The 10,982-nt window shown below is 52.3% G+C and overlaps 1 protein-coding gene across 2 annotated transcripts in view; it reads right to left on the reverse strand.

The window, feature by feature from the left end:
• Positions 1 to 10,982, reverse strand: part of STRN4 (striatin 4) — a 30,453-nt gene that overhangs the window by 6,576 nt on the left and 12,895 nt on the right. Inside the window, exons 5-9 of one of the 2 annotated variants that reach the window (XM_004381604.2) lie at positions 9,547 to 9,744; positions 7,566 to 7,707; positions 3,447 to 3,606; positions 2,763 to 2,876; positions 2,325 to 2,419 (exon numbers count right to left, since the gene is read on the reverse strand). In XM_004381604.2, the coding sequence (XP_004381661.1) occupies positions 2,325 to 2,419; positions 2,763 to 2,876; positions 3,447 to 3,606; positions 7,566 to 7,707; positions 9,547 to 9,744 (709 nt within the window). Of the gene's footprint in view, positions 1 to 2,324; positions 2,441 to 2,762; positions 2,877 to 3,446; positions 3,607 to 7,565; positions 7,708 to 9,546; positions 9,745 to 10,982 lie in introns of both variants that reach the window. The other variant, XM_023736251.1, reaches the window with a different exon arrangement.

A 10,982-nucleotide genomic window follows, 5' to 3' on the forward strand; every position in this document is an offset into this window, starting at 1 on the left:
CCCTGAGGCTGGAGGCAACGAGGGCAGACCCAGAGCCTGAAAGGAGGTCAGTGTAGCCGGAGTGCAGAAAGCAAGGGGAGGGTGCAGGTGATAGGGCCAGAAAGGTCAGAAGGAGGCAAAATGGGAGCCACATTCAGGGATCTGCACTTCACCCTAAGAAAACATCTCAGAGAAATGGGAAGCCACGAAGGGTTTAGAGGAGGAGGGCAATACGGCTTGTGCTGGCTGCCCCACGTGAAACTCACATTGGGAGAGGTAAGAGCGGCTAGAGATGTATCTAGAATATATGAAGAACTATTACAACTCTAATAAAAAGACAAATAACCGTATTAAAAAACGGGAAATGGAATAGACATTTCTCCAAAGAGGATATAAAAATTGGCCAATAAGCACATGAAAAGATGCTCCACATTAGTCACTAGGGAGATGCAAATCAAAACCACAATGAGATACCACTTGACGCCCGCTAAGACAACTACAATCAAAAAGAGGTAAGAAGTGTTGTGAGGATATGGAGAAATCAGAACCTTCATACACCACCAGTGGGGGTTTAAACTGGTGCTGCTACTTTTGTACAACAGTCTGGTGGTTCCTCAAATAGTGAAACACAGAGTTCCCATATGACCCAGCAATTCCACTCCTAGGTATACACCCAAGAAAAATGAAAACATGTCCACACAAAACTTGTACACAAATGTTCATGAAGGGATTATTCACAACAGCCAAAAGGTGAACAATCCAAATATCCATCAATGGATGAATGGCACATAATACAATGGAATATTATTCAGCCATAAAAAAGAATGGAGTAGTGATACATGCTACAAGATGGATGAACCTTGAAAACATCATGCTAAGTGAAAGACACCAGACACAAAAAACCATGCGTTACTCGTTTCCATTTATGTGAAATGTCCAGAACAGGCAAGTCCACACAGACAGAAAGTAGACTGGTGGTTGCCAGGCTGCAGGGGATCGAAAGCTGACAGCTAAGAGGTAGGAGTTTCTTTCTGGGGTGATGGAAATGTTCTTAAATGTGAATCTGCACAAAGCCATTGAATTGTACACTTTAATTAGGTGAATTGTATGGTATGTGACTTGTATCCCAATAAAGCTGTTAGGAAGAGAGGTTAAGAGGTTGTGAGGAAGCCCAGGGAGCAATGGGGCTTCGGAGCACACACCTGATGGTGGAGATGGAGACAGTACACAGAGTGCGGCGATGCTGTGGGGAGCTAGACACATGCCCCATGGATGGTGGTGCTGCTCAATGAGTTGAGGGCCCTGGGAGGGCCATGTCTGAGAGTAATGATGCCAGGCAAGTCTTAGCACCCCACGCTGTGTGTGAGGGGGTTTGCACCTGACGAGCCCTTTTACCTGGGCGCCTGTGCACCCCAATGCCCGCCTAAACTGCCACTTCGGCCATAGTTCTTTTGGGTCCGAGGACCTGATGTCAGGTGGGCACCCAATGCCTCCCTGAGCAGAGCGTGGGACATTCCACCTCATACCCACAAAAGGGTGACGTCTCAGGGAAAGCACACCCACTGCTCACACCCCCACGCCAGCCCACTTCCCGGCAGTCTATGGCAGTACCCCCCAACCTCACTAGGGTCATCAGCCCCTTGAGAGCCTGCTAGAAAGTACGGGTGATGAAGAGACACAGGAAACGTGCACTCGCATCCATGCCCATGGGTTCCTGACTGCCCAGCCCAACCATGGACCCTGGGCTCAAAACACTGGCCTTGGGACAACCTGCACCCCAGCCCATCTGTCCCATCAGCCCCTGTTCACACCAGAGGCACCTGATTTTTTTGGATTTTGGCTTGAAGCCATATTCCCAGCTCCCCGACCAGTCCTCTGGATTTGGTGTGCCATCTTCCCGTGCCCCAAATCCCACCTGTCTTCGAAGCACAGCTGAATCTCACCTCCTCCACAGAGGGCTCTCACCAGCATGGCCGCCACCCGCAGGACCCACTGCTCCTTTGACACTGGACTGCTGTCAGCCCACCCCCGCGGCCGTGCTGGGGACTCACCAGACGAGGAAGAGCCTGGCACAGTGACTGAGACCCAGACTCTAGTCCTCCAGGCCCCAAACCTTATGACCCTAGTCGGGTTCCTCCCCCGTCTGCACTGTACCCCTCTGTAAAGTGGGGTGAATAGGAGGACCTACTTCCCAGGGCTGCTGAAGTATCTCACTGAATGCTCACGTGTCAGGGAGCCAGCACAGGTCTGGTGCCCAGGCTAAGCTCAGCAGGTGCTGGCATCATGCTTGAGTGTGGGCAGGGGCCAATGGGGTGGGGTTGGGGGGGGGTGCCCCATGAACTTACATCACAGCTGAGGTCGTTGTCATTGGTGACGGTGAGATCTGCCAAGTCCCCCAGGCTCACCTCCCCGCCCCCGATAGTGTCCATGATGAAAACGTCTGAGGAGAAGCCAAAGGAACCTGGTGGGGGGAGGGGAGGGAGAGTGCAGAGAGGGGCAGGGAGAGAGAGAAAGACAGACAAGAAGCCGAGGGAGAGATAAGGAGTGAGAAACAGAGACAGGGAAAGGATAAGATCAAGAATACAGCTGAAAAGAAAGAGAGAGACAGACGGACAGGGCAGGACAGACAAAAAAAGAGGGAGACAGACAGACAGACGCACTTTTGGGACAGGGAGGCTGCAGGCTAGAGGCCTGGCCTCCACACTGAGGACACAGAAGTCCCGGGCTTAGCTCTGCAGCCTCCCTCTGCTGTGGGCCCCTGGGGACTGGGATGGGCCACTTACCTTCGTGGGGTCGGGGCTGAGGAGTGCCAGGGGGTGGGCCGGTCACTTTGGGAGGCAGCCCATCCACATCGCGAAGGTCTGCCAAAATTCCCTGGAGTTTGACCCGACGGCTTTCTGGAAGGACAAGACGCATGAGAGGAGTTACCCACCCATTCTTCCCCAGGTTCACACGGGCCATGCCATCCTTACCCTCACCACCTGACGCCTTGCCTGCAACTGTGGCTGGGAAAGTCCTGGCCACAAGGCAGGCAGAGGAGATTGAGCTTGAGCTGGCACCTCTATGGGGCCCTTGCCTGGGCCTCAGCGTGCACAGCCACACCCCCTGGCTCAGAGTCACAGGGAGGAAGACGCAGCAGGGCCCCATCAGCCTTTCCCCTGCTGAGTCCTCGTCTGCTCCCTCCTTGAGGTCACAAAGGACTGGATGCTGCTGGGGAGGACTGGAGGCCCCCCAGAGCCACAGGGATTTTCCAGGGAAGGGATGAAGGGCCTGACCACCCTGGCGCGGGCCTCCTGCTCTCCTTGGCCACTCTCCTCTCAGGAAGTGTATCCGTCCGGTGGAGAGGCCCTGGGGCAGGAAGCAGCTGCAGGCGCTGTGTGTGGAAGAAGCAGGGCCAGGGTCTGCCCGCCCCCCGCCCCCTGCAGTCGAGGAAGGCAAGCAGAGGTGGACCAGAAACCTCAACTCACCCAGCTCGTGGTGGTTCCCATCTCCAGTACAACGCCGCGGGTCTGGAGACCCTTCCCCATCCTCCCCAGAGCCCAGGAAATCAAATTCGTTGATGGCGTCCTCTGAGTCATCCTCTTCATCCTCATCCTCCATCTCAGGCACCAGGGCCTTGGAGGGGAGCTGGGGCATGGAAAGAGTGGACAGGTCACGGCTCTTGTCCAGAGACCAAGCCCACCCGGGGCTCTGAAACAGACAAGCAGTGGTGTGGTGGCCAGCCTCTGTCTCTCCCGGCTGAGACCCATCCTGCACCGGCTACCAGGAACACTCACTGGTGCCCCACACGTGGCTGTGCAGCTCCCCCTGCTGGGAGCCTTCGGAAGTGCCTTATTCCTTGGGAAAGGGCAGTGCCCAGTGAGCTTTACAATGGAGTCCCCTGTAAGGGCCCTCTAAGGAGTCCTGGTTGCACAACAGTTAAACGCTGGACTTCTAAAGCCAAAATGCTGGTGGTTCAAAACCACCCAGTGGCTCCATGGAAGACAGACCTGGCAATCTGCTCCCATAAAGATTATAGCCTAGAAAACCCTATGGGGCTGTTCTACTCTGCCACATGGGGTCGCTATGAGTCAGAACTGACTCGACAGCAACTAACTACAACATATGGGCCCTCTGCCCCCCTCCCTTCATGCTCACAGGCCCTCCTCCTAGCTTTTGCCCAGGCTACGCCTGCCTGGGCAAATCTGCTGCAAAAGACCTCTTCAAAGTGTTAAAAAACAAAGATGTCATTTTGAGAACTAAGGTGCACCTGACCCAAGCCACGGTGTCTTCATTTGCCTCATATGCCCGTGAAAGCTAGACAATGAATAAGGAAGACCAAAGAATTGATGCCTTTGACTTATGGTGTTGGCAAAGAATATTGAATATACCATGAACTGCCAGAAGAACAAACAAATCTGTCTTGGAAGAAGTACAGCCAGAGTGCTCCTTGAAAGGGAGGATGGCGAGACTTCGTCTCACATACTTTGCACATGTTATCAGGAGGGACCAGTCCCTGGAGAAGGACATTATGTGTGCCAAAGTAGAGGGCCAGTGCAATGAGATGGATGGACACAGTGGCTGCAACAATGGGCTCAAACATAGCAATGATTGTGAGGATGGCGCAGGACCGGGCAGCGTTTCATTCTATTGTACATAAGGGCACTATGAGTTGGAACCAACTAGACAGCACCTAACAACTCCTGCCCGCCCCCTGGCTTTGCCCTAGCACATTACCTCTCATGAAGAAAAGTCAGGGAGGGGGAAATATTTGTGTGTGTATGTATGTAACTGAGTGCATGCAGGCACACAATTAAAATGATGAAGAAGAAAAAAACCAAATTTGTTTCACTGAGTCAATTCCAACTCATAACGACCCTATAGGACAGAGTAGAACCACCCACAGGGTTTCCAAGGCTGTAAATTTTACGGAAGCAGATTGCTGTATCTACCGAGAAGTGGCTGCTAGGTTCAAACCACTGACCTTTCAGTTAGCAGCCAAGCACTTAACCATTGCGCCACCAGGGCTCCTTAACCACAGGTATAACAGTGATACAGTAAAACCCACAAAAGCCAGCACCTGTGAAAGGTGGAAACCTGTCAGAGCAAGAAAACGCAAATATTTTCCACTAAAATGAGCAACAGAAAAGTGGTAAGACTGCACCCTGTCAGAGGTGGGGAACTAGCAAGACCCGGAAAAACAAGGCAGTCCCATCACGTTCCGGTTCTCACAGGTTTCACGTATCAGACTCTCTGTGCTGACGCAATGCACTGAAACCCAGTGAGTGCCAAGGAAGCTTTGCACACACGACTTCACTGACCCCTCACAATGGCCTGTGAGTGGTGGTCATTATTATAGTTATTACCCCATACCGCAGGTGAGGAAGCTGAGGCTGAGCACAGTGAAGATACCTGCCCAAGGTCACCCATTCTGGGCTACTCCTTACGCAATGGGACAGCACTGGGGGCCGAGATTACAAGTGGCTTTCCAAGTCCTCCTTATCACTTTCTACACTGGCTGATTTTTTTTTTTTTTTCTTATATAAAAAGCACATACTACTTTTAGAATCTGTCCGGAAGCTCCACTGAAACCTGCCCACCATGGGTGACCCTGCTGGTATTTGAAATACCAGTGGGATAGCTTCCAGCATCACGGCAACATGGAAGCAACCATAGTATGACAAACCGAGATCTCTTTAACGCGTTAAAAAGCAAAGACGTCACTTCAACTACTAAGGTGCACCGGACCCAAGCCATGGTATTTCCAATCGCCTCATATGCATGCGAAAGCTGGACAATGAATAAGGAAGACCAAAGAAGAACTGATGCCTTTGAATTATGGTGCGGGCCAAGAATACTGAATATATCATGGACTGCCAGAAAAACAAACAAATCTGTAGAGGAAGACAGTGAGAATGCTCCCTAGAAGCAAGGCTGGCGAGACTTCATCTCACGTACTTTGGCCATGTTGTCAGGAGGGAGCAGGCCCTGGACAAGGACATCACGCTTGGTAAAGTACAGGGTCAGTGAAAAAGAGGAACACCCTCAAGGAGATGGACTGACACAGTGGCTGCAACAACAGGCTCAAGCCTAGCAACGATTGTGAGGATGGCACAGGAGCAGGCAGGTTTTGTTCTGTTGTACAGAGGGTCGCTATGAGTCAGAACTGACTCAACAGCACCTAACAACAACTTTTAGAATGGAGTTCCTGGGTGGTGCAAACAGTTAAACACTCAACTACTAGCCAAAAGGTTGGCGGTTCAAACTCACCCAGGGGTGCCTAGGAAGACAGGCCTGGCAATATGCTTCCAAAAGGTCACAGCCTTACAAATGCTAGGGGGTGGTTCTACTCTGCACACGTGGGGTTGCCATGAGTTGGAATCGATTCAATGGCAACTAGTAACAACTTTTAGGATGAGAAAAAGAATAAAGTTCATTCCTGGGCAAAGGGACACTCAGTCTGCTGGAAACTCTAATGTGGTCGGTCTTACCCAGAGGTAGGAACCAGCTCCTCTTGAGTTGTCTTCCTACGTTCACAAGCTTGGGCCCATCCCAGACTTGGGAAGTTAGGAGCAGCACCATGCTGCGTGTGACCCACGTGAATGCAATCCCTTCTATATATAACTTAAGAAGTTACAGAACTCTATCTTGAATATGTATTCTTTATCCTGTTATTAGATCTACGTACATTTTACACAAAGCACATCTAGGGGTCGTACACTCGGAACCACACAGTCCACATTTTATAAATGGTTCAGGGATTTTTCAGAATTTTCAAAGCCAATTTTGATATGTTAGATTTTTGCCTGAAGTACTGGCTTAAGAAGCCCCAACCACAAGCTCCTCCACGTCGTGGAAGGTACCCCCGTGTTTCCTCATCCTTGCTGCCAGCATGAGACCTGGCCTGGGAAGGCGCCAATGAATGCCTGAGGAAAGCGCCATCACAACGGGGGCTCAGGTCATCAGGGAGCAAGGGAGAAGAGGTGGGGGCCAGACTGCGAGGCGGAGTGGAGGTGATCAAGTGGAGGTGATGGACTCTCCCTTGTGGGCAGTGCTCCTGACACCAACAACAGACTGGATGCCCACACCCTACGGAGTCCCTCAACCTGGCTCCAGGCTGAGCCCGAGGCCCAGCCACATGCACTCATGTTACAAAAGTTACTGAGAGCTTTCTCTAGTCCACACCCCCTTCAGGGCACTGTGGACAGCAGCCAGTAAGATCCGCACAGTCCCTACCCTCACGAGCTTACAATCTACAAGGGGAGACTGAGAGACAAAAAGCTACAGTCACAACTAAAAACACATAACTGCAACTGCGACCAGACTGTCCAGAAGAGAGCTGCCCGAGTTTGCCAAGTTCCGGAAAGGCCTCCTTAGTGAAGATGGAGGATGGGAGTGGGAGAGGGAAGACGACACGTGAAGGCCCTGACAGTAAGGACTCAGGCACCTCGGAAGGTTCTGGAGGTGGGGGCGTGGCTGTAGAGAAGACAGGGACTCTGGAAGGGAGACACGATGAGGCCACTTAGGCAGCAAAGAGCTGCCCTGTTGCTGTCTGTCCCGCTCGGACCAGGGGCAGGCAGGGGAGTGTCCTCTGGACACAAGCTCACCTTCACACGCTGCTTCTTGTGCTGCACGCTGTCCAGCTCATCGTCCTCGTCGCTGTCCTCGTCCTCACAGTTCTGCAGGAAGGGGATCTGCTCTAGCACCGAGCCACCGAGGCGCTCTTTGCCGTCTTTGCCTGCTGCATTCCTGCCCACAACAGGGGGACGAGGGGGTGTTAGTCCTACTAGGTGACAAAGCCCAGGTGGGAAGGGGCCGAGGCCTGGTGGCTGGAGCCTGGACCCATCTCGAGTACCTGAGCCCAACCCTGGCCCTAGAGCAGCCCCACCTCTGTCACAGCCAGGGCCCTGAGCCTGACCTCAGAGAGATGCCCACCCCAACCTAAACCCTCGCGCAGACCTCAGATGGGGCCCCGCTCCTCACTGAGCCCCAACACAAGTTCCCAAGGACTAGTCCCAACCCTGACTGCCAATCTCCCCACAGGTGCCGTGTCAGAAGGAGAGTTGGTAGAGAAAGTGCCACTGACACAGCAGATTTGTTCTCAGGACCTGGTCAAACCACAAGTGCAGGTCAGCACGTGGCCGGAAACACCCCCCAGAGGGAAGAGGAAGTGGTCACTCCTCATGCGCGTGCACCCACAACAGCCTGGCCACGAACGCAGCCTGCACTAGCACCAGTGCCACCAGCACCTCCTGGCCCGTAGCTTCCTGCCTCCCTGTAGATGATAAGGTTGGCAAAGGAGGCGTTCACTGAGCCTGACCCCAGGGTAGAATGCAGAAGGGATGCAAACTTCAGGTAAATGCAAACATCCCTCTGTCTGCCATGAGGGTAATGTTCTAAAGAGTTCTGTCAACTGCTTTGTGGCCCTAAGCTGGGGAACTAGAGGCCGGCTGAGAAGGTGGACGCCTGCCCTGTGCTCCACACTGGCTACTCGGCATCTCTGCTTGGATGTCAAACAGGCACTGCGTGTCCTAACGGACCTCTTGATGTTCCACTCCTCATGGCCCCGTCTCAGTAAAAGCCTGCTTTCAGTTGCCCAGACAAAACCCTGGAATCATCGTCAACTTACTTTTCTCTCCACCACATCCAATCCATTAAATAGTGTTGACTCCACCCTAAAAGCGTTATTGGGAGTCTGACCACTTCTTCCCTCTCCACTGCTAAAGCCCATCACCTAGACTCATGTCGTGGGCCCCTAACCCATCTCCCTGCAGCCCCCCGGCTCTCCTCCAGCTTGGCGTTCTCAAATCAGACCAAGTTCTATCAGATTATGCCACACCCCAGCCCAAAACCACTGGTTTCCCAAAACCGGCAGAGAAGAATCCAAACTCCTTATGACAGCTAGTGAGGCCCTATATGATCTGACCCCTGGGATTTCAACCTCTCACCACAGACCACAATCCCACGTGCTCAGTCCACTCCAGTCACCCTGCCCTTTCTGCTCTTGCTCTGCCTGGAACGTTCTCCTCCCAGCTATCCGTGTGGCCCACCCTCATCCGCTTCTCTGCTCAAATGCCCACCCCATCCAGAAAAAGACTGCGCCTCTCACCGTTCTTTCTTTTCACCTTTCTTTTCTTCATAGCATTTATCATCACCTAACAATACATTATGTACTTTGACAAACAATAAGCGTTAAACTAAGGAATGAACAAATAAGGGCTCCCCGAGGGTGGTGCCCATGCCTGTTATGTTCCCCACTGTGTCTACAGCACATCACCCAGGATCTGCCTCCAGCAGGTGCTCGATGTTTGCTGAGGTACGTGTCCGGGCCTGAGCCTCGCGAGAGGCTGGGCTAAAGATGAGGCTGGGGCATGATGGCTGAAGCCACAGAAAGTGGACAGGGACCCAGAACAGAATCCTGGGGATTCAGCAATGACGGGACAGAGGCTTCCAGAATCAGCGAGCCCACAACATACTCCAGGAGAAGTGGCCACCGGAGCTCCTGGGAACATCTGTTGACGTTTCTGACACTGGCTTTCGTCAGACGGGAGGGGCAGTGGGATGGAGACAGCAGGTCTGAGGGCTCACCTCTTGATCTGCTCCTCGATCTGCCGCACCAGCAGCGACTCGCCCCCACTGAGCACCCCAGGGCCCGGCGTGGCCCTTGGGCCCGCTTCACTGGGCTCCACGGCCCCGTTGAGCTCCAGCGAGCGGCCCAGCAGGGAGCGCACACGCTTCGACCGCATGTCCAGGATGGTGTCCGTGTAGCCCACCTCTTCCAGGTACCTGCAGGGGCAGAGCCAGCTCAGGTCAGACCTTCCCTGGGCTTCACTCTGCATTGCAGGGGCCAATGCACACCGGGAGAGCCTTTTAGAAGGGCAACTTTTCAGAGGAGACACCAAAATTGTAAACTAAGCACACCCTGGACCCAGCTGCCTCACTTGTGAGACTCTTTGTGGAGGAAGGCCCTGCACACACGCAGACGTTCACTATGATGCTGTTTGGGAGAGCTAAAATGCAGGGACCAGCCTCAGTGTCCGTCATTGGGGGCCGTGTAAGCAATTACTGAGGAGGACACTAGGCAGAAGACAAACAAGGCAGCATCCCAAGGAAAGGTGGCCATGAGAAATGGCTGAACAAAAACTATAAGTTACAGGTTCAGCATGATTCAAGCTGTTGTTTAAAAAAAATGATGGGAATGTGTGTACAAGTATACAGCACACACAAAGCCACACATCTGCGTTATGTCCCTCCAAGAGGCCTAGAAAGACATACACTAAACTTAATAGCAGTGACCTCTGGAAAATGGGATTAGGGATTTAAAAGGACGCTTGCAATTTATAAGGAGCCCTGGTGGCACAGTGGTTAAAGCACTCAGCTGCTAACCCAGAGGGTCAGTGGTTCGAATTCACCAGCTGCTCCGCAGGAGAAAGATGTGGCAGTCTGCTTCTGTAAAGATTTACAGGCTTGGAAACCCTATGGAGCAGTTCCACTCTGTCCTAGAGGGTTGCTATGAGTCAGAATTGACTCAACAGCAGTGGGTTTTGGTTTGCAATTTACTCTACTTACTTCTGCAATTAAGAAAAGAAAGCTGGGACTGATCTAAAAGTTAAAAGAAAAGGGAAAGAAAGAAAAAGAATCAATGTATGGGTACCGGTGCTTCAAAAGATGTGAAAAGGCAAAAAAGACCAGATTTACTGGCCTAAAGGAGACTGGAGAAACCCAGAGAGTATGGCCCCCAGACACGCTTTTAGCTCAGTGGTGAAGTCATTTCCGAGATTCACCATTCAGCCAGGGAGTAGACAGCCCCATAAGACCAAATGGGACTAATGAGGCACAGCAGTCCAGGGACAAGGACTAGAAGGCAGAAGGGGACAGGAAAGCTGGTGATAAGAAACCCAAGGTTGAGTAAGGACAGTGTTGATGTGTCGTGAGGTTGTTAACCATTGTCATAGGGCAACATGTGTACTAACTGTTTAATGAGAAACTATTTTGTTCTGTAAACCTTCATCTAAAGTGAGAAC

Source organism: Trichechus manatus, unplaced genomic scaffold (genome assembly GCF_000243295.1).
Source record: "Trichechus manatus latirostris isolate Lorelei unplaced genomic scaffold, TriManLat1.0 scaffold00087, whole genome shotgun sequence".
In the NCBI taxonomy this organism is placed as follows: Eukaryota; Metazoa; Chordata; class Mammalia; order Sirenia; family Trichechidae; genus Trichechus; species Trichechus manatus.